This window comes from Lagopus leucura, unplaced genomic scaffold, assembly GCF_019238085.1.
Source record: "Lagopus leucura isolate 7727_CA_CO unplaced genomic scaffold, USGS_WTPT01 Super-Scaffold_100028, whole genome shotgun sequence".
Classification (NCBI taxonomy): domain Eukaryota; kingdom Metazoa; phylum Chordata; class Aves; order Galliformes; family Phasianidae; genus Lagopus; species Lagopus leucura.
In genome coordinates this window covers 3,605,519-3,625,138 of record NW_024962279.1, presented here as the reverse complement: position 1 = coordinate 3,625,138, position 19,620 = coordinate 3,605,519, and the positions used below count along the sequence as shown (strand labels likewise).

The 19,620-nt window shown below is 41.9% G+C and overlaps 1 protein-coding gene across 2 annotated transcripts; it reads left to right on the top strand.

Moving 5' to 3' along the window:
• The first annotated feature begins 129 nt into the window (after window positions 1-129).
• On the top strand, window positions 130-16,147 carry EOGT (EGF domain specific O-linked N-acetylglucosamine transferase). 2 transcript variants are annotated; one of them, XM_042880943.1, is made up of 16 exons: window positions 130-198; window positions 1,053-1,277; window positions 2,109-2,209; window positions 2,803-2,911; window positions 3,000-3,094; window positions 3,612-3,716; window positions 4,850-4,956; window positions 5,825-5,928; window positions 7,579-7,671; window positions 8,278-8,349; window positions 8,873-8,959; window positions 10,084-10,152; window positions 11,435-11,496; window positions 12,799-12,918; window positions 13,868-13,970; window positions 14,361-16,147. In XM_042880943.1, exons 2-16 carry the CDS (start codon window positions 1,068-1,070, stop codon window positions 14,505-14,507), a joined length of 1,584 nt encoding a protein of 527 aa, XP_042736877.1. In that variant the 5' UTR covers window positions 130-198; window positions 1,053-1,067; the 3' UTR covers window positions 14,508-16,147. The 2 variants fall into 2 exon arrangements, with proteins under 2 accessions (XP_042736877.1, XP_042736876.1); XM_042880942.1 differs by lacking the exon at window positions 130-198 and adding an exon at window positions 275-382.
• The last annotated feature ends 3,473 nt before the right edge of the window (window positions 16,148-19,620 follow it).

Below are 19,620 nucleotides of genomic sequence, written 5' to 3'. Positions count from 1 at the left end.
AAGAGGCCGCGCTTCCTGCTGCGCGGCGGCAGGAAAAGGCCCGCTTCTCCGCACGCTCCCCCTCCTCCTTCCCGCCCGCCGCCTCCAGGTGGGCCGGGCCGAAGCCGCGGCGCTGCCCGCGGGTGTGAAGGAGGGGCGGCGCTGCGGCGGCTGAGGACGGAGCTGCGGCGGCTCTGATGGGCCGCGGGGCGCCGAGCGGTGAGCGCCAGGCGGGGGATGGGCCGTGCGGGGCGGGCCGGGGCGCGTCCTGAGGCTGCGGGGCGGGCGGTCCCCGTCCCTCCTCTCCCAACCGGCGTCCGTCGCGGGATGTGCGGCCGCGCTCCGCTCCCCCTCCGTCCCCGTAGGTCCGTGCGTCTGGAGCGCTTCTCCCCAAAGCTGACAGGTAAAGCTGTCCGCGCTGCCGGGCTTTGGCTCTTCGGCAAATTACAGCGTAGAAAAGGCTTTTTAGACACGGGTGCGGCGTTTTTTTTTTCTCCTGAGTGGCTCGGTTCGGGGATGTGTCGGCAGAAGGTGACGTGCGGCAACGCAGCGCAGACCCGCGTGGTCCCTGCAGCCTCCGCGTCCCACCTCGCAACACGGCGGCAGCTGCTGCTGCTGCTGGGCTCTGTTGAAGTCGGACCGCTTAGTGGCGGCTGCGCAGCTTCCCTTCCTCTCTTGCTTAATATCTTCCAAGCCGGAGACTGCAGTCTGTGCTAATTTTAACTTTTAAACTTTTGTTCCTCCTTTTCTCTCCTGGCGCTGCTCTCCCGCCTCCCTCCGTACTGCCCGCTCTGTGCTCGGCTCCCACGGCCGCGCTCGGAGGATCCCTCGGGCTCCAGCTAAAGTAAACACGCCCGTTTTAGTCTGTAGCAGTGCGTAATTACCCGGTGATTAATGATCCCCAGATAATCCCGAGGCTGTACAATCTGCTGTCTCCGTGAGAGTTTACTTTCTGTCAGACAAAAAGGCCGCCCCAACGACACAAATGAAAACACTCGGAGTACACGGCGCTGCTACCCGGTATGCCTGAAATGTGCTCTGCTGCACTCACGTTGCCTTTTTTCCTCACGCAGAAGCTGTAAGTTGCCATGTTCATCTTGCTGATGTTTGGATTGCTACTGCGAGAAATCCTGGCTAATTCCCGAGATGAAAATCTCACTGAGCTCAGAAGTGTTCCGGAAGAGCCTATGTACAGCTACAGGACTGTCAACCTACCAGACGAGCACATCCCATACTTCCTGCACAACAATCGGCACATTGCTGGCATCTGCAAGCAGGACTCTCATTGCCCTTATAAAGTAGGTTTGATGTCGTTGTGGTTTTGAAGCAGTTTGTTGGTGGACTTGTAGTGGTTTCCTTGCCGGTGAGTTGGTTTCGTTTAGGAATAGTGATAGGATGAGGGGGAATGGTTTTGAGTTGAGACAGAGATTTAGTTGGATATTAGGAAGTTTTTCAGCCAGAGGGTGGTGAGGCATTGGAACAGGTTGCCCAAGGAGGCTGTGGATGCCCCATCCCTGGAGGCATTCGAGACCAGGCTGAATGTGGCTCTGGGCAGCCTGGTCTGCTGGTTGGCGACCTGCACACAGCAGGGGGCTGGAACCGGATGAGCACTGTGGTCCTTTTCAACCCAGGCCATTCTATGATTCTATGAATAGGAACTGCAGAGGTGGTGAACCTGGGGATCGGGGCTGTGTGTGGCTCAGGGCGATTCCAGCATCTTCTGGGATGGAGCTGTGCTCCCTCTTCTCTGCTTTTCTGCAGCACTGCAGAACCAGCTCTGCTGGGTTTGCCTGGCGGTACTCTCAGCCTGGAGCACTGTGCTTTAGGTGAGCTCAGCTTTGTTGTTCATAGCTGTTGGCAACCTGAGAATTTTGGGATCCTATTCACTGGTTTAGGAAAATTAGTTGTCCTGAAAAGATATATTAATGGCAAGAATAACACTGCTATGCATGTGCCTCCTGTGGGCCCTCTGCTGTGTGTAAGGAATTGGAGTGTTCCCTCTGAAACAGAGGTCTGTTTTCAGGCAAAGATCTTAATGCAAGATTTGAAAAACAAGATCTGTTATTGAGAGATGGTGTATAAGCTGACAGCTCTGATTGTTTGCTATATTCATTTATTTTGTGTTACAGAAATACTTGAAGAAATTAAAATCCTGCTGGGGCTACGAGAAATCTTGCAAATCAGATCACAGGTTCAGTTACCCAGTGTGTGATTACGTAGAATCTGGATGGTAAGCTTCATCTTAAACTTATAAAGTGCAGTATGTTCAAAAAGAAAAAGAACAAAAAAGTGTACTGCTCACTTTTGTATCAGCTGTGAAGTTGACGTTACTGTGGTCATTAGAGTCATGTCATGCTGTGGTCATTAGAGCCATTAGATGGAGAGCTGTCCATCTGTGTACAGATGCACATATACACATATACACTGTATGTATACTCAGTGTACATCTCTCAGTGTGACTTTCAGCTTTTTAAGGAAGAAAATCCTGCTTGAAATACTTCCTACCACAATGTTTTCCTTATCCTGATTTAGCATTCAATTCAGATTCTTAAAATAACTCCACAGTTCCTTTTCTTATCTTTAAAAACAGACGAAAAAAATGTTTAAAAGAATTAGAGCCTTTTACAGCAGAACTGCTTTAAATTGGCATTGATGTTTTCACTGAGGTGTAGCTGATATGTTGCTTCCTGCTTTGCATCTTGAATGTCAGTATAGTACCTGGCTGGCTTTTTTGTTCCCTTTCACTGGGGTTAAAAAAAAAGAAGTTATCTGTTAAAGCCATTACTAGAATTGAGCAATGGCATTTTATTTTCCTCTCATCAGGGCGAATGACATCGAGACGGCCCAGCAGATATTCTGGAAACAAGCTGACTTTGGTTACATTCGAGAGAGGCTGAATGAAATGAAAACCCATTGTAAGCCTGCAGTAACAGTAGGTGTTTTCAATAGGTATTTTGCTTTTCACTTTGTTTTAAACAGAATTGTTATTATCGATAAAATGTATTTATTTTTTTTAACAGGGAGATTCATCTCTGACCTGTTCTCAGTTCCTTCAGCATTGCAGAGCAACAAACTTGTACATCGATTTAAGAACTGCAAAGAGAAACCACGAGAGGTCCGATTCTGTGTTGCTGGAGTAAACCTAAGAGGTGGCAGGGGGAGGGGCTCAAAGAGTTTGTTGAATGGAGCTGTGCGTATAGCTGGTGTGCATGTTGAGCTTTGCAGAGCCCGTGCTCAGAAGCGTATTGCTGAAGCCATGAGGTCTATGTTGCTAAAGCTCGACTGCTGTCTGCTGCTGCTGGCAGAATGGATTATTATAAAACTTGTTGTGTTTTTTGAGTGATGATGGGTGATTAAGACACTTCCTTCTCCTGACCGAGCAGAGGATAATGTTTCTGTATCTTGAGACATTCTTTCTGCATATTCAGACACATCCTTTCTTGTTCAGGTGGGGCGCAAGGTAGAGTTGTTTCTGTATGAGGCACTGTGAAAAAAGAACTCAGGTTTTAAATGTGTACGAAGCTTTGCTGACCTGAGACTAAATAACATTGCCTTGAGTATGCAATCTTGATTGCAGAGCACTCATGGCACTGTTGCACAGAGGCTGATAGACTTTTATTCATTTGCAATAGATTCAAAGAAGACTTTTTCCAGAAGGGAGAAATTGGAGGTCATTGCACCCTTGATGTTAAAGCATTTTTAGCTGAAGGTCAACGCAAGAGCCCTCTGCAATCTTGGTAAGATTCACTTGTTGGGGCTGATCCCAATTCACTTCTCCATTTATCTTTTCCTTGGCATTAGCAGCTGTGTGTGAGGTGTTTCATTCTGGGGAATTGGTCGTTCCTTTCTAAGGTCAATTTGTGTTGTTTTTTCTAGATATCTCTGTAACTACATCTAGGCAGAGTGCTGTTCTGAGCTATGTTACTTTATAGTTGTACCTTTTCTGCCTAATTTATAGCAGGAACAGGCATAGAACCATTTTGTAATTAGATTTCTAATGCGTAAGTGTTTCTAGCGATATTAGCCCTGTGCCTAGTTTGCCTATGGAAGGAGTCAATTCTTTTGTTGAGAAATATCTTGAAGTTGGCATTTGTGCCTTAATTTTGATAGTCCTGGTGACGTTGGGCCTGGTCTGGATATATATTCATATACTGTTCCCAAGGAGCCTGTATTTGGAATGTGAAATGGGCAGCACTCTAGAGGCTGAGTAGGAAGTGCAAGGATGCTTTGGTAGTAGGTGGCTACCATGGGTTTCGTGTTAGCACTTCAAAGCTGAGCTGACAGCTAACTGATAAAGTATGAAGGAAGGGAACTACTAAAATGCCTATAGGAATTGAGTTTTTATGCTTTTTTTTCATGTTTTCAATTATTTTTTTTCCACTTTTTGGATGGATGGTCAATTTCAGTTAAGAAGAGCTGTAGAGGAAGAAAAGGCTTTTCTTCTGTGCCTACTGTTGTCATTTCTGCTGCTCATCCTTGTTTACATCCAGGGGTAATAAATATTGCATCTGTATTCATTATTCTGAGCAAAGCATGAAGATCTTGCTGAAGTCTCTGGCAATGCAGATCAAGTTGGACCCACAGATGTTCGCTCTGAGGCTCTTTGTTACGTCTCTCCTGCCTTGATTTGTACATCAAAGATGCTGTTTGCTCCTGAGATCAAAGGCAATGTTTAACCTCTTGGAGATCATAACCTGAAGAACCTTCCATTAGGATTTGAAATAATTTTAATTGTCAGACTCTATCAGATTTCAGCCATCCTGTTAAATCAAATGGACTGAAAGAACAGTTACTGAATCTTAGGTGTATGAAATACACGTGTTCTGATATGTTAATGACAGAGCATGTTCTCTGTGATTGAATCTTGTAGGTTTGCAGAACTCCAGACGTTTACTTCATTAAACTTCAGGCCCCTGGATGATGGCAAGTGTGATATTGTTATTGAAAAGCCAACATACTTCATGAAATTGGATGCAGGTGAGCCTCTAATCCCTGGACACAAGTATCTTATCTTTTAAGCAAAGTTGTTGTATTCCCCTAAACTGTAACTGGAAGAATTGCAGTGCTTTCAGTCTTTACCTTTAGCAGGGTTGTCTGTCTGTGTTAGAAAGCTGATGCTGTCTAGCTTCTCTGTTTTTGGGGGGGCAGAGGAGAGGAGAACTGCTTTTTGAGTTCTGATGGCAGCTCTTCTTGGGCAGAAGCTTTGTACCAAGAGCTGTGTGTATATGGTCCTAAAGCTGATGTCTGGTCTTGGCTACCAAGCAGCCTGGACTATGTTAACTCTTTGTTTCAGTGCTCTTTATGCACTGTGGTCTTAAGGTATTAGCTTAAGAAGCCAAAAGGGAACAAGAATGCTCTGGGAAAAAACCTGAGGAATGTCTTGGGCTTTGGCTCCTGTGCAAGTACAAGTTCTATCTTGTATTCCTCCAGACAGAGCTTCAGTAACCTTCATAAAGAAGAACCAAGAGCAGTGCCAAAGGCCTGTTTTGTCATGTTTCCTGTATATCTAACTAGTTCCTATTAGAGCAGCAGTTACTTTTATGTAGTTTGGAAAGCATTTGCAGTTTATAGAGAGAGAAGTAGTACGTGGAACTTATCTTTTTCTTTCACCATCTTTTTGCTGCTGTTTTGATTTAGTTGAGCCTTTCTTAGCGTGTGTTTTGCTTCAGATCTCTTGCCTCGATTCCTTCTCTTTAAAGGTTTGCTTCTCTAGGGTGTATAAGAAGCATTCAGTCAGAATTAGGAGAAAACCAGTATAAGATGTGAGGTACTAGTAGAGAAAAATGCATAAACCACTGAGGAGTGAGTAGTGAAGCACTTGCTAACATTTATTTCTTTTCCTCAGGTGTTAATATGTACCATCACTTCTGTGACTTCGTCAACCTTTATATTACGCAGCACATTAATAATTCCTTCAGTACTGATGTCAACATAGTCATGTGGGACACTGTAAGTCCACGGTGCTTTTAATATGCTTGTAATGCGTTATATTTCTGTCTAATAGAGACTCTGCAACTTTTAATAGCTACAGTTTAGCTTTGCTGTGGACAGTTAACTGAGTCACGTGGAACTGGTAAGTTTTTGGATCATCTTAATACAGATGCGTCACCCCTTAGAGTAAATGTTTTTAAGTGGAAATATTTCTGCTGTACTGCTGGATGGAAGCCATGACTTTTGAAGTGTAACAGTAGTTTTACTGACCTGTGTTTAAGTTGTCCAGGAGTTTGTTACAAGTAAACAACTTGTAATATGCCAGACAAATGTATGTCAGGTTCAGAAGGAGCAAAGCTTTTGATGATATAACATTGTCCCACGTCTGTTACCTTGTTCTCCTATAATACTGTGTTTTCTTCCTTTGCATTGGCTGCTATGACAAATATTCAGTAAAAAACTGCAAATATTTCATGCTTGCTGTTTAATGAGAAGTCTCTTTCTTGGCTCTTCTTTTCCTTTTTTTAGTTCTCTTACATTTTGAAAGGTAAAATAAATGTGCCTGCCAGATAAGCAAGCTTGTTTTATAGAGAGAGCCGTTGTTAATCCAGCTCCAATGGCTTTCTGAAAAGTTCAGCTGTGTCAGAACTGTAAATTACTTTGAAAAGAAACTCTTTTTCTTATATTGCATTGTTGAATCTAATAACTCTTTCAAAGTACCATTCAAAGTATGTACTGTACCAGCACCATCATTTTAAATGAGTCTTAACTGCTTGGTCTGCTTGAGTTCATTGCCATGGGCAGCCAGATGATGGCACCAACTAACTGCTGATGAGCTGTTTATACCTCTCAAATGATGGACTTGATCTTATTATTCATTCTCTTTTTTTTCTTTTCTTGATGTAATTAGATCTGGGCATACTTTCTAGCTACTGTAGAGTTGGTGCACTACTCTTATTAAGCAGCAATGCCCTCTGATGTAGGTTAAACAGAGCAGAAAATGAGTAGGAAATCCACTGGGTGTTGATCTGCAGACTGTCTTTGCAACTGCAAGAAAGCAATGTTTCTAAAGCCCTTTTAAGGTGAGCAGGTAGAGTGAAGTCCTTTCAGCATGTTTCCCAATTCCCCCTTCCACCAAATCAGATCATTGCTTTCAGTTTGAGGTGTGTGTGCAGTACGCAAGAGAGCGTCCCAGAACAGAGGCAAATATGGAACAAACTTGCTGTGACATTTTACTTCAAATGCTACTGCTGCACTTGGGTTCCTGGGTGCTTTTTGGTCTCAGAAGTCCAAATTTACATCTTCTTCCCTCCTATTTCTGTTGCTTCTGTTCCACTTGTGTTCTGTTGTCTCTGGGGAAACACCTTACACCTTGCTCCTAACTCAGATTCTAATCTGCTGCTGAAGAATTTGTCTAGATTGCTAAGTTACAGAACTGTTTTAATAAAAAATTAACTACCTGCCAGGTAATTCAACTAGCTTTGTAAGTGCAGTTCTACGTATTCAGTACTGTGTGCCTTCTGTGCTAGAATGTCTTAGGTTCTGTGGTGGTGATGTGCATGTTAAGATTGTGTTTAAGCTTCTGTATAGAACTTTTAAGTCACAGAGGGAGTTTTTGTATGCACTTATGTCATCACTGTGCCTTTCTGTCCTTCCTTTCTCACACAGAGCTCCTATGGCTATGGCGACCTGTTCAGCGAGACGTGGAAGGCATTTACTGACTATGACATAATACACTTGAAAACTTTTGACTCTAAAAGGGTATGGAATTTCATATTTTGTCTTAATTCATAGTGACTGTGTATTAAGAATGACTGCTTGCAAAGCTGCCTCTGGATATATATTTTTCAGAGGGGAGCACTGATGCTTTACATGCATGTTTAATTAGTGTAAAACGAGTGTGTTGCAAACAGGAGATATAGCTGTAACCCAATTCTGTGGCATGTCTGCATTTACATAGACAGGCCAAACTTTTTGAGAAGTGACATTTGTGTATTCGTTTCACTTCTGCAACACATTCAGAGCTCATATCAGTCTCTTAAATCCCTTAAATTCATTCTAAACTCTGTACTTCACCTGGTTTCCTTCTATTTAATTCAGATTTGTTTTGGTTTGCTTTTGGTTTTTTTTCCCATTTGTTTGTTTTTTTGATGTCTTCCCACATGTGAATCTGTAGCATCTGAGCTGAGATCTCCTTTGGGATCAGGATGCTCTTTGTTCTACTCTTTTGCACAGTCAAGGAAGTGAGGATGTTCTGACAGGAGTGTGTAATTGCTGGCTCACTGTAAGCAGTGATCCCACTGAATGAGCATGGGACAAACCAGTGGAAGGTAACAGCACAGTGTAACTTGTGATCTCCTTTTGCAGGTGTGCTTTAAAGAAGCTGTCTTCTCATTGCTGCCTCGAATGCGGTATGGCTTGTTTTATAACACACCATTGGTGAGTCCTCCTTATCCATCCTCATGGTAACTACACGTGTATGTGACACTGTGGAGTCTGAGCTAATGAATCTCTCAGGTGTCCAGCTGAGTTGCCATGAAGCGTACTGCACTGAAGCTCTGTTTAACTTGAAATGATTTTAAAGTTACTTCAGCTAGTCAACAGTAACTGGTTACATGCAATCCTCTATCCCACTGTTCTTGAGATACGCTGTACCTCTTTACTGAGGGGACACCATGAAGTGGGTTTTGGGCAAATCCTTTGGCAGAGCACAAGAGCTTCTACTCTGACAGACTTTCCTAGGGTTATTAGCTCATGTCTTTAGGCTGTAGCACTACAGAGAGAGCCACATTGCTTCTAAATGAAAGTGCTGCTTGCGTTGCAGCAAATAGTGACGTGCTTAGTGCAGTGTGTGATACTTGGCTTTTGTTCCATATGAATGGCACAGGACTGATACCAGAGAGAGATATTCTTTTCTGTGTGGAATAACCTTTCATAGTAACGATTGCTTTTCTACTTTCAGATATCTGGCTGCCACGGTACAGGGCTGTTCAGAGCATTTTCTCAGCATGTGTTACACAGATTAAATATCACACAAGAAGGACCCAAGGTATGATAACTGAATGCTGAAACTGTAGTATGGAGATGACAGATCCTAGCAGAGAATCAACATCATCTGGCTGGTGTGGAGTGATTTCAGTGTGGAATGGGAGCACACAGTGCACTTTCTGGTGCTTCTAATCAGTCAGTTTGTTCTGTAAAGGCTTTCAGCAAATTTAAGGACAGTTGCCCTCCTGTCTTATTTCCATAGGCCAGGCTTTTAGAACATCTTCCTTTCAACCCTAGGGTCTCCTCCATTCCTCTATTCTCTGTTTCTGAGGTCTTTGTGTTCTTCCCAGCCAAGCAGTATGTGGTACATGATCTCTTCTGGAGCATGCTGACAAGAACTTGCCCTTGGGCCCAATCGAGAGGATCCCATAAAGCAAAACAGCCACCTTGTTCTTTGCAGGCATGCTCTTTATCCATCCTCATAGGTAGTGCTGAGCTCAGATCAGAGGAGGACATGACTGAGTCTGGTCCTTCTATTCCTGCCCAGTACCACCTGTCTGGCCGTGGCTTCTCTTTTGTACGTGCTGGTAGTTGTTGCAAGTTGTCACAAGGGCTGCATTGGTGGGTACAGCAGTCCTGAGCTTCTTGAAGTGTTTGCTAGAGAGTAGCCTGTGTATCACTGAGGGCCACGCATTCAAAGCACAGTGCAGACATTCAGTTATGCTTCTCCTGCTGACACTGATGGGAGTCAATGCAGTTCAATCTCTTTATTTCACTTGGAACGTTCACCCCCATGAGACCAATTAATTTATAAAGAGGTAAAATGGAGAACTGTTGCAGAAGAAAAATACTTTTTTTTTTTCCCCATGGATCTTGTGCACAAACCGTCCTGAAAGCTGCTTTCAAAAGCTGCAGTATAATGCGTAACACAAAGACTCTCTTGTACAGAATAAAATAAATCTCTCAGAAAACACTTTATTATTTGTTAATAGTCAGACTTTCACAAAGTTTTTGACGCGTTGAATCTGCTGGAAAATACAGCGTGAATTTTAAGGTGGTTCCCTCATCTGTTACACAAGGAGGGAAAATATTGCTCAAATAATTGCCAAAATTAATTATGGACGTTGTGGTTGTGTTTATGAGATCTGCCTCGCTGCTGATCCTCTGCTTCTTCTTTATTTTTAGGACGGGAAAATCCGCGTCACAATACTCGCACGCAGTACAGATTACCGGAAAATATTAAACCAGAATGAGGTGTGGCCCTTTTTATTCTTAAAACAAATGTATTGGAAGTTAAATGTTGCTCACTGGATTGATTCTTCAGGCACAGCCAAGATGTCTGCTGACAAATCTTGGGCAAATGCATTTAGTGCTAATATTAATCTCTTCTGATAGGCCGTTTATCCTGTCTCTACTTCTGTACGCCAGATGCTGAACCTTGTTGCCCTTTTTAAAATTCCAATGGAAGACTACAGATGTAATACTAAAAGTATTTCCTCTTAACAAACAGATGCTGCTGTGCTTCTGATGACATTAAATTATTTTGCTTTCAGATAATTCTTTTTAGTTTCTAACGTTCCCAGTGTTAAGGGCTCTATCAAAAGCTCTGCTACACTTGCAGATCAAAATGTGTAAGCAGTTGTATCTGAGTGTATGCATTTAAAACTCTGTGAGTTTTCACACTGAATCGCTGTTTTGAATCATGCAGCTTAGTGGCTTTATGGTGAAGCTTTTCTTGTGATAAAATGATAGCATCGCTTTTTTTTATAGCTCTCTTCATTCCTAGCTGCTGGTGCCTGACAAAAATGGATGGGCATTATTATGTAATGTAAGGGAGAAACTGAGTCTTCTATCATGCAATAGCTTGTTGTCAGAGCAGGCAGAGCTCAATTGCCAGACTTGTGCATTGTCTGCTGCACTGACCACAGTGCCTGCTTACACCAGCTGTGCTGTGTAATTTCTAATAATGAGCATACAATGGAAAATGAGAAATTAATCTTTTGTTACTGATCTTTTGTTAAGAAAAATAGTTGTATCTCTCTCCCTGTCCTGCTTAAATGAAGACTTGGAAAAAGCCGTTTTAAGTTAGAAACCTGGGCTCTGTTGGCTTTATTTCTTGTATGAGTAGGAGTCTGACGTGGTCATATATTTTTGAAAAACCTTCTAGTTGCCAATTTGCTTCATTAGGTATTGGAACATCTTTTGAAAATCCAATCTAAATTGTCACATCTTCATCAATTCCCACCCTCAGCAAAACTGATACCAGTTTGAGTGGCTTGGCATTTGGCCCTGTAGCATACTTAAAAGTCAGCAGTAGTCTCTGATTCAAGTCCCCTCTGCAATGGCTGATTTACTAGGAGTGATATATGTATCCTAAATGAGAATGTAGAAAAGTAGGAGAACATCTCCTTTATATGCAGTGACAGTATGTTGTGTCTTCCTTGTTGTAATTCCCTGGTGAGGAGTATAGGGGAGGAATTAATTCAAGCAGAGCACCAAATCACTGTGATTTTTTTTGTTTGCTCTCCCCTCTTAGCTGGTGAATGCTTTGAAAACAGTGTCAACGTTGGAGGTCAAAGTGGTGGACTACAAATACAAGTATGTATGTTGCTAAAGGAAACTAGTATGGCTCCATGCTTTCTGTGGCTGGTGCAAGCTGTTGTCATGCAGAAGTATCCATGTCCCACTTTCTAAGCTGTGCAAAATCCAGGAACTGGTAGGAAGAGATGAATGTTACTGAGGGAGTGGTGGGTGAGCTGGTTAAGCATTCCCGTCCTATGATGCAGTGCCTAGGAATGAAACTATCCTGCAGTATGCTAGTGTCTTATTTTATATGACTCTTAATTTAGTAATGAATGGTAACTCAACTTACTTGCTGCTCTGTTGGCCCCCAAAGACACCACTGAGATCATTTTGTGGTGCCTAGATATGCTAGGCACTGTGCCAGTGAGAAATGGCCTGAAAAAGAAGTTCCCAAGTGGTGTATTTCTGCACCAGATGGCAGCAGCTCCTTTGTGATCAGTGGTGCTGTCATGGATCACACAGGAATAGTGAGGAACTGAAGCTTTGTCTAAGCAAAAGCAAAGCAAGGAGGTCAAAATTTGATTCTTTTTCCTTTGTCAATGACAGCATTTAAGGAGTGAATAATACAAGAGAAGAGGATGGGTTTCCAGGTCCCTTTGTTTGAAAGCATAACTGAGTGATGCTTCCAGACTTCCTGTACTTGCTGAAACTGTACTACCATTCACTATTAGAGATTTCTACAGCCATCCTGCTACATCATCCCCATCACAATTAAGGGGTTTCCTTAATTAACTGCACTTACAGTAGTTTGAGCAGTTGACATTTTCCTGTTGCAGTTTAAGCCAGCTTCTTTCTATTTTCAGAATTATCAAAGAATTTACTCTCTTCCTTTTTATTGTGTGTACTGTTAACACGTGAATGAAGCCTGCTGTGATTTCCCTTTCCACTTGTCAGTCTTCTCTCACAATTAAGTATCTTTAGCCCATTACTTGTGTGCTCAGGGAATACCTGGGTATTTAAAATACTGTATTTGGAGATTACATTCGAAGGATGGGAAAGAAGTGAGAGTTTGAAGCAGGAGCTGAAAAGCAAAGCAAAAATCCATCTCCAAACTGTGACAAGTTTAAACTTACCAATGAATTAACACCCTTGGAATAGGCTCTCATTAATGTGAAGCTTTGAAACCTGTCTGCATTTCTTCTAATTCCATGCTGAGTTATTGCTCGCTGCCACATTTCTGATTCTTCGAACTGTTCCTTGAAAAATCAATTCTCTTTCACTATTCCCTTAAGATAATTTTGTGCTTTCTACATGTAACTGATTCTTACTGAGATGGATAGGCATGCCACAGCACTATTTTTGTTGTGTTTTCTGCAGGGAACTTGAATTTTCAGAGCAATTAAGAATTACACATAACTCTGATATATTCATTGGGATGCATGGAGCTGGACTTACCCATTTGCTTTTTCTACCAGACTGGGCTGTTGTTTTTGAACTGTAAGTGTTTCTCTTCTCTTTCCTTTTCTATTATACACACAACTGCAAAAATCTGTTCAAATATGTTAATTAAGCACTTTCCCCTTCTAGTATTTGACTACAAATGTTTCACTTGTGTTGTCTTCTAGTCTTCGTTTTTGACAATGTCTCCTGGAAACATAAAGTGAGCAAGCTTTCATTAACAGGTGATGGTTTAGCTATCATAAAAACTTAGCAAGTGATTTCTTAAAATGTTATGTTATCAATACGATGCAGCATTTTATACAACACATCTCACAGATCGGATTCTGCCCATGGGTCTGAGGTACAATGGTGTTTTGGTGATCTGTCTGATCATATAACAATGCACGTTCAGCCTGTTACAGGTCCCTGGGGAGGATATTGCTGCTCTCCTTTTCATACTTGGGAAACAAGCACCAGCTTGCTGGCCAAGCTCAGCTGAGTGTCGTTCTATCTTATCCAAAGTTCTCCAGTAGTTCCATTTGAAATATGTTTTGTCATGAAGCTGCCTGTTAATAGATATTCCAGTTTTGTGGAACTAAAGAAAAAATGCAGTGTGCTTGTCCAGAGAGCCCTGAATTCCCTATCTTGGGAAATCCCACCTATTCCCCTGCAGCAGGGAAGGCCGTGGAGCTGCTGATGTGGTGTAATCTTGGCTTGAGAACATTAGGAAATGAACTCAGACACCGAGGGTTTTTCTTACATGCCCAAGAACTGCTGCAGTTGGGCTGGGAGGTGTCTGATGTGCCTCAATCTGTCTCCTTGAGCACATATTAAGAAGAGGTGGGCAGTCCTTGTTCTTCTCTGCAGTGGAGCAGAATTTGTCCATGATTTCGTTACCTGTGAATTGGCCAACAAAGGTGTAGGCTTAGACCCTTTTTTCCTGTTCTATCCTGATCAATTTGAGCACAAACTCTGCAGGTGAGTGGGTCCTTCTGCCTTTTCCTAGGTACAATTGTGAGGATGAACGTTGTTACCTGGATTTGGCAAGGCTGAGAGGCATTCACTACATCACTTGGCGAAAAAGAAATAAAGTGTTCCCTCAAGATCAGGTAATGATGGCCACTGGTGCAAGGGTGGGGATGTTTGGTTTTTGCTGTATTCGTACTCTACTGAATAGATTTAAAGGCTAGTTTGTTTTACTTGTCTGTGTTCACATACTTGAAATACGGTTTTCATTCTTAAGACCAAATAAATTAAATTCCATGTTGTGATTAAGAAATCGTTTGGTATTAATGAATGAGGGAAGAAGAGAAATCAATCCATTAAGCCATCCATTGCATTGCTGTTATGCAGTTACTTTGCTGAATCTTTTGCCTCAGAGCAGATCAGTGGATCGGAAATAATGTATTAATAGCACATGCTCCATTTTGTTTTCTTGCTTTTGAATGGAAGATGTATGGGAACTTTTTCTGTCTAAAAGGCCTTATTTCATTTTTTAGGGACACCACCCAACGCTGGGAGAGCATCCAAAATTTACAAACTACTCTTTTGATGTGGAAGAATTTATGTACTTGGTGCTTTTGGCTGCAAATCATGTTTCACAGCATTCCAAGTGGCCATTTAGGGTAAAGCACGATGAATTCTAAATCAGACTTCTGACTGAAATACTGTTTTTGAATAATGCTCCATAAAACACTGTAACAACGTGAAGCAAAATGCTGGTGTGAAAGAAGTAAACCTCTACGAGGGAAATAACTTTTAATTAGTTTGTCAGAACACTTCAGGGCACCACACCTTATATGTCATCCATCTCTTTAATTCCGGGTGTTTTTCTTAAATAAGAAATATTTATAGATATTTTCCCTCCCTTTCCTCCTATATTTCTGCATTCCAGATTCTGAAATACCTGTCTTTGTAAAAAATATGTCCATCCATTTCATTCACATTAGAGATTCTTTACGTTTTTGCATGTAACTTTGACTCTTCTCCCTCTAGTTTTAGGTGCTAAAATGTAACAGATCTGCTCAGTAAGTTTTGTCAGTCTTCTTCTCAATGCAAGTAAACCTTTTCCTAAATGAATACTTACAAACTTCAGGTCATCTGGGTATTTCCTACTTTGTCACTTAACACAGCACTTCTGCAGTGGAAAACCTATGCAAATTGGAAGAAAAGCACACACAAAAACCTTCATCTTTTTGAGGATGCTGAAGGGATTGGACTTCAGGGTTGTTTTTTTTTAATGACAAATGATAAGGAATAAAGGATGTCTTTCAGCTGCAGCTGGAAGGAAATGAAATCATGAGGAACTTTGTTCATGGAATCATTAAAAGCCTCATCTATTTCTGTTTTTGTTTTCTTGAAATGTTGAGGAGTCAATCTCAGAAACTTACAAGAGTCCTTCCAAAGCCAATAGCATCGCTGACTGAAGCCAAAATTGAGTTGTTTATAAAATCCCCCCCCCCCGATTTATGGGCTGATACAGTTTGGTGCTAAGGAGGGGAGGAGGGAAAGAAGGAAACAAACAGCGTAGTTGCGTTGTCTTAAGGGGATCCAGGAGGATGTGTGGAAGAACCAAGTTCAGTGAGATTTCAAAGGCAAAAAAAAGAAGAGTTCCCTTTAACACTGTGGATTTTCTGAGAATATATTCCCACGATACATTTGCAGTATAATCAAACAGTTTCAGTGCCTTGAAGCAAAGCATACATTTGTATGCAAAAGCAAGGCAGTTAGAGTAAATGCAAACACTCCACTGGTATAATTGTAGATATTATTGACTTCCATTCACCAACAGTCATAGGCAATTTCACAGAGAGTAGCTACACTCACTGACCTGCCTGTCCTGGTAAAAATGACTTATAGTAAGCATAATTTTCATACAGATCTCTCGTGACCTTAAGCAGTGCATAGGTAAAGCTGATCCATGAGGTATTTTAAGGTATTTGGTGCAATTTTTGGTGTGGCGTGTTGTGTTGATGGATAAAATTGTTTGACTTTAAAGAACCATGGAAGCAAAATTGCACTTATTTATATGGGGAGAAGGAGAAAACTTTGAGAATATGATGTCCTGTGTTTGTGTTTTGGGTTGGGTTTGGTTTTGCTTGTTTTTAAACCTTGTAGGATTTTTTAAAGTTATGTATAAACTTAAGTCAGTGAAATGTGTGAGTGTGAAGAGGGGAAAACAACCCGACAAAATAACTGAAAATATAAGAGACATTTAACTATGAACTGTGCACAGATGTATTTGATAACTTTTATAAGAAGACTTTTAATAAAAAATTACAACAAACTTTTGGTCATGGTTTGTCAGGTGTTGGAAGGCAGCGTTGCAGATACCAGTCGTTGCGTAGCGTTGTCTCTTGACTTCTGCCGTGATAACCTGCTGTCTGGAGATCCAAGCTGGTACTTGTTTCTTTAGCTGTTCAAGTAATTGTGTGAGGGCAAATGTTCTTGAATCTTTACAGAAGCAGCTAATGAGGAGCTTCTCTTTCATGCTGTGCTAGGACTCACTAAATCGAGCGGTCAACCATATGCTTGAATGCGTGGTGAGAGGCTGCGGGGACTGCATCCAAGGGTGAAATGTCCTGCCAGCATTCACTGGTTTCTGCACATTTGAGTGCAGTGTCAATAGTTGATACTGACATTAGCCAACATATTCTTTAGTCTTTGTGGTTTAATATTATGGGGATGAAAATAGTAATCTGGTTGATGAGCTTTATGAGTAGTCCTAAAATTATCTTGGCCGTCAAAAGGAGTTCTGGTGGGTTGGTGGGATTTTGCCAGTAAATCCTCAGATTTGTGAGGATTGAGGGTCTGAAAGAGGGTCTGGGCCATCTCAGTCTGCCAGGAAATTGGAATCAGGGAATCTTTGGGACTTTCTGGGTTGTTTGTTCTTTAGGCAGGGTGCAGTTTGGGGCTGTATGTTCCTAACAGATTATAGGAGTTTTTCTCTTAGCTACTCTTGATTTTTGTCTCAGGATTACTGAAGAATTTAAAATTGTGTTTAACATGCACAATTACATCGGTGTGATCAATTCAGATTTGGCACTCAGCGAATGCTGCCAATTCTGAATACTTCCAGCATTGCAATGTAATCTAAAAGTGATTTGGATACATGATGTCTTTGTGTTACCTCAGAAGTCTTCAAGATGTGCTTATTTAGTTAGTTTTTTTGGTTTTTTTTTAAGTTCTGCAGAATTTGAGTGAGTGTGAGGAGTGATTTGTGATGGGGAGGTAAATCAAGGCTGGTAGGAATGCATTTGTAAGTATGGTTTCATTTTTGCTGCTAATCTAACAGTTCTACTAATAATGGAATTACTCAGGGTTTAAAATCTTTCCTGCTTAAAAGAACAGGCAAACTAAAGGAAATGCTCTTGAGAGCTTTTTATCTACACAAAATAGCTAAGTACAAGGGGAAATTTTTCTTTGATTTCAGTACTGAAGAATTGTTTCAATGTCCAATGTTTGCACTGAAGTTGTGCTCTCACTTCCATTCCTCTGAGCACGTCTAATGGTTTGCATTCTTATATTCTGTATTTTTAGGCTGTGGGTGGGATTTCCAGGTGTTTCCTACCTATTTCAGCAGTAGATGGCACCAGAGCCCTTTCAAAGTTCTGGCTCTGCAAAGGGAATGGAATTTCAGATGCAGTCAGCTCACAGAGGAACACAATAAAGCAATTGCTCCTGCAGGTGACGATTTTGTTTTCCCCTCCTGTTTGTGGAAGGGAATGCCTGGAGAAAATAATCTAGGGAGATTTTAGCTTTTAGCGTTGGATTACTCAGATGCTGTGGTAGCGGAATATTTTTTTCTTCAAATTTTCTAGAAACCAACTTGGTGTCAGAAGAATAATTTTTAGTTGATCTTTTGTGGCAAAGTAATGTATCTCGTTTTCTTTCGAAAGTAGGGTTTGTGCCCAAAACGGTGCTTTTTAGCAGTTGACACAATTCCTGCTCTGATGCAGCTTTGGGTTTCATGTATGCAGTGGCCATGCATCATGCACTTTCTGCCACCTCATTACTTCTTCCACTGAGCCCATAAGATGTGTGTGTGTGTGGAAATGCAGACGGGTGATGCTCAGAAAACTATAAAATAAAATGCCAATCGTTTTTAATTTATTAAAAAACAATTAGTTTGAGGGCTTTGTGCAGGAGCTGCCCTGCCCTCACTGTACAGCTCAGGCTTTGGAGGATGCCAGGTAGGAGGGTGTGAGTGTGGTGGGGAGGGCGGTTGGACATCATTCATTACCCCACCAAGGACTCGGTGCGTCACTCAGTGAGCAGGCGTGTGCATTGAGCTGACAGCTCCCAATTGTTTCTTCACCAATTACCACGCCAAAGCCTTGATAGTGTAATGAAATATGCCTCCTACCTATCACTTCGTCTTTGTCAAACTGACTGGCTGCTCTTAGTGTGTTATGACTGCACGAACTTTAACAGTGTCAGAAAAATAAGCAAGCTTGTCTCCCATGTAAAAGGATGCGAGCCTCAGAGGCAGCATGGGTGCTGTTAGATAAGGGCACCTCAGTTTGGATGGGGACATGTGCAGGGGGAAAAACCCTCAAGTTGCAGCTGAGGCCTCAGTTCTTCCTTGTGGACCCAGCAGGGGATGAGAAGCAGAGGAACTTTTATTTTGCTGGACACTTTTATACTTAGTAAAGTATTCAGCATCTCTTATCATTTATTTATTGTGGCCTGACTTGGTCTAAACTATCAGTCCTCCTGCTTCTGTCCTTCTACCTGTGCACTCTTTGATGCCTCTTAATTCATAATTTAAGCAGCCTGGGTTTTCCTTTACAAAACATCCTCCCAGCACCCCGAGTGCATTTCCCTGAAATGCAGAGGACTGCTCTGGTGGAGGTGTATGTGGAGCACCAAGAATTCTCCACGTTGCCATTAACTCCAAATCTGGATAATTGTCAACAGGGAGAATAGCAGCTGAAAAATATGTTTGTGCCTTTGAAGGCTGAGCAGTGTTTGGGTTTGAGTTCTCACAAGCAATCTACTTGCTGTTTGTTCTCAGCGCTGCCTTCCCTAGTGCAGGAGAGCTGTGTGGTTAGTTCAGAGCAGACTATTAAAACATTTCATTAAAAAAAAAAAAAAAAGTTAATTAAATTAAGAGGAACACAGACCTCCTTCTAATGCCCTTGATAGCGAGGCTCTCCCAGACATTAGCTGTTCAGTGTTTTTAACATTCAACCTAAAGGAAAATTTGGGTATTGGATCTCTTAATGCATGCTTCAAAGAAACACTTTGTATGGTATGTAATAAATCAATCATTGCTTAATAACCATAATGTTTGCCTTTCCAGTTGGGACCTCATGAGTAAGACGAGGATTTAAGAAAAATAATTGACAGCTTTCAGATCATTTAATGTTAAACTGTTTTATTGATCAGATTTGAAAGCATTTAATATTAGTTTCATGCAATGACATCAATTGAGGATGCTGCTGTCACTTTGGGAGCAATAGCTGGAAATGCAAACCCTGTCTGTAGCAGAAGCTCGATCTCAGCAGCAGGACTTGGCTCTCTCCTGCTCAGGACAGGTGTTTATGCATCTCTGCTCTGTTCTGTTACTCATCTCCACTTGGAGCTGACCATAGCTGACAACTTTTTCCTGCTACCCTTTGGCTTTGCTCTGGGTGGAGGTGATACATGGGCTGGCCATGGCTGTGCTGGTTGCAACTCACCTCAGATAGCATCAGATAAGGGTGGCACCATTTTATGCAGTGATGCTTCTTCCCACCGCTCTTCCAGCCAGCCCAT

Bases quoted from the DNA above. Each gene is read 5' to 3' on its own strand.
- EOGT (XM_042880943.1), top strand. From the start codon at position 1,068: ATGTTCATCTTGCTGATGTTTGGATTGCTACTGCGAGAAATCCTGGCT. The intron at 3,095-3,611 runs GTCCGATTCTGT...CATTTGCAATAG, and splicing joins GCAAAGAGAAACCACGAGAG to ATTCAAAGAAGACTTTTTCC. The intron at 12,919-13,867 runs GTAAGTGTTTCT...GCCTTTTCCTAG, and splicing joins TGGGCTGTTGTTTTTGAACT to GTACAATTGTGAGGATGAAC.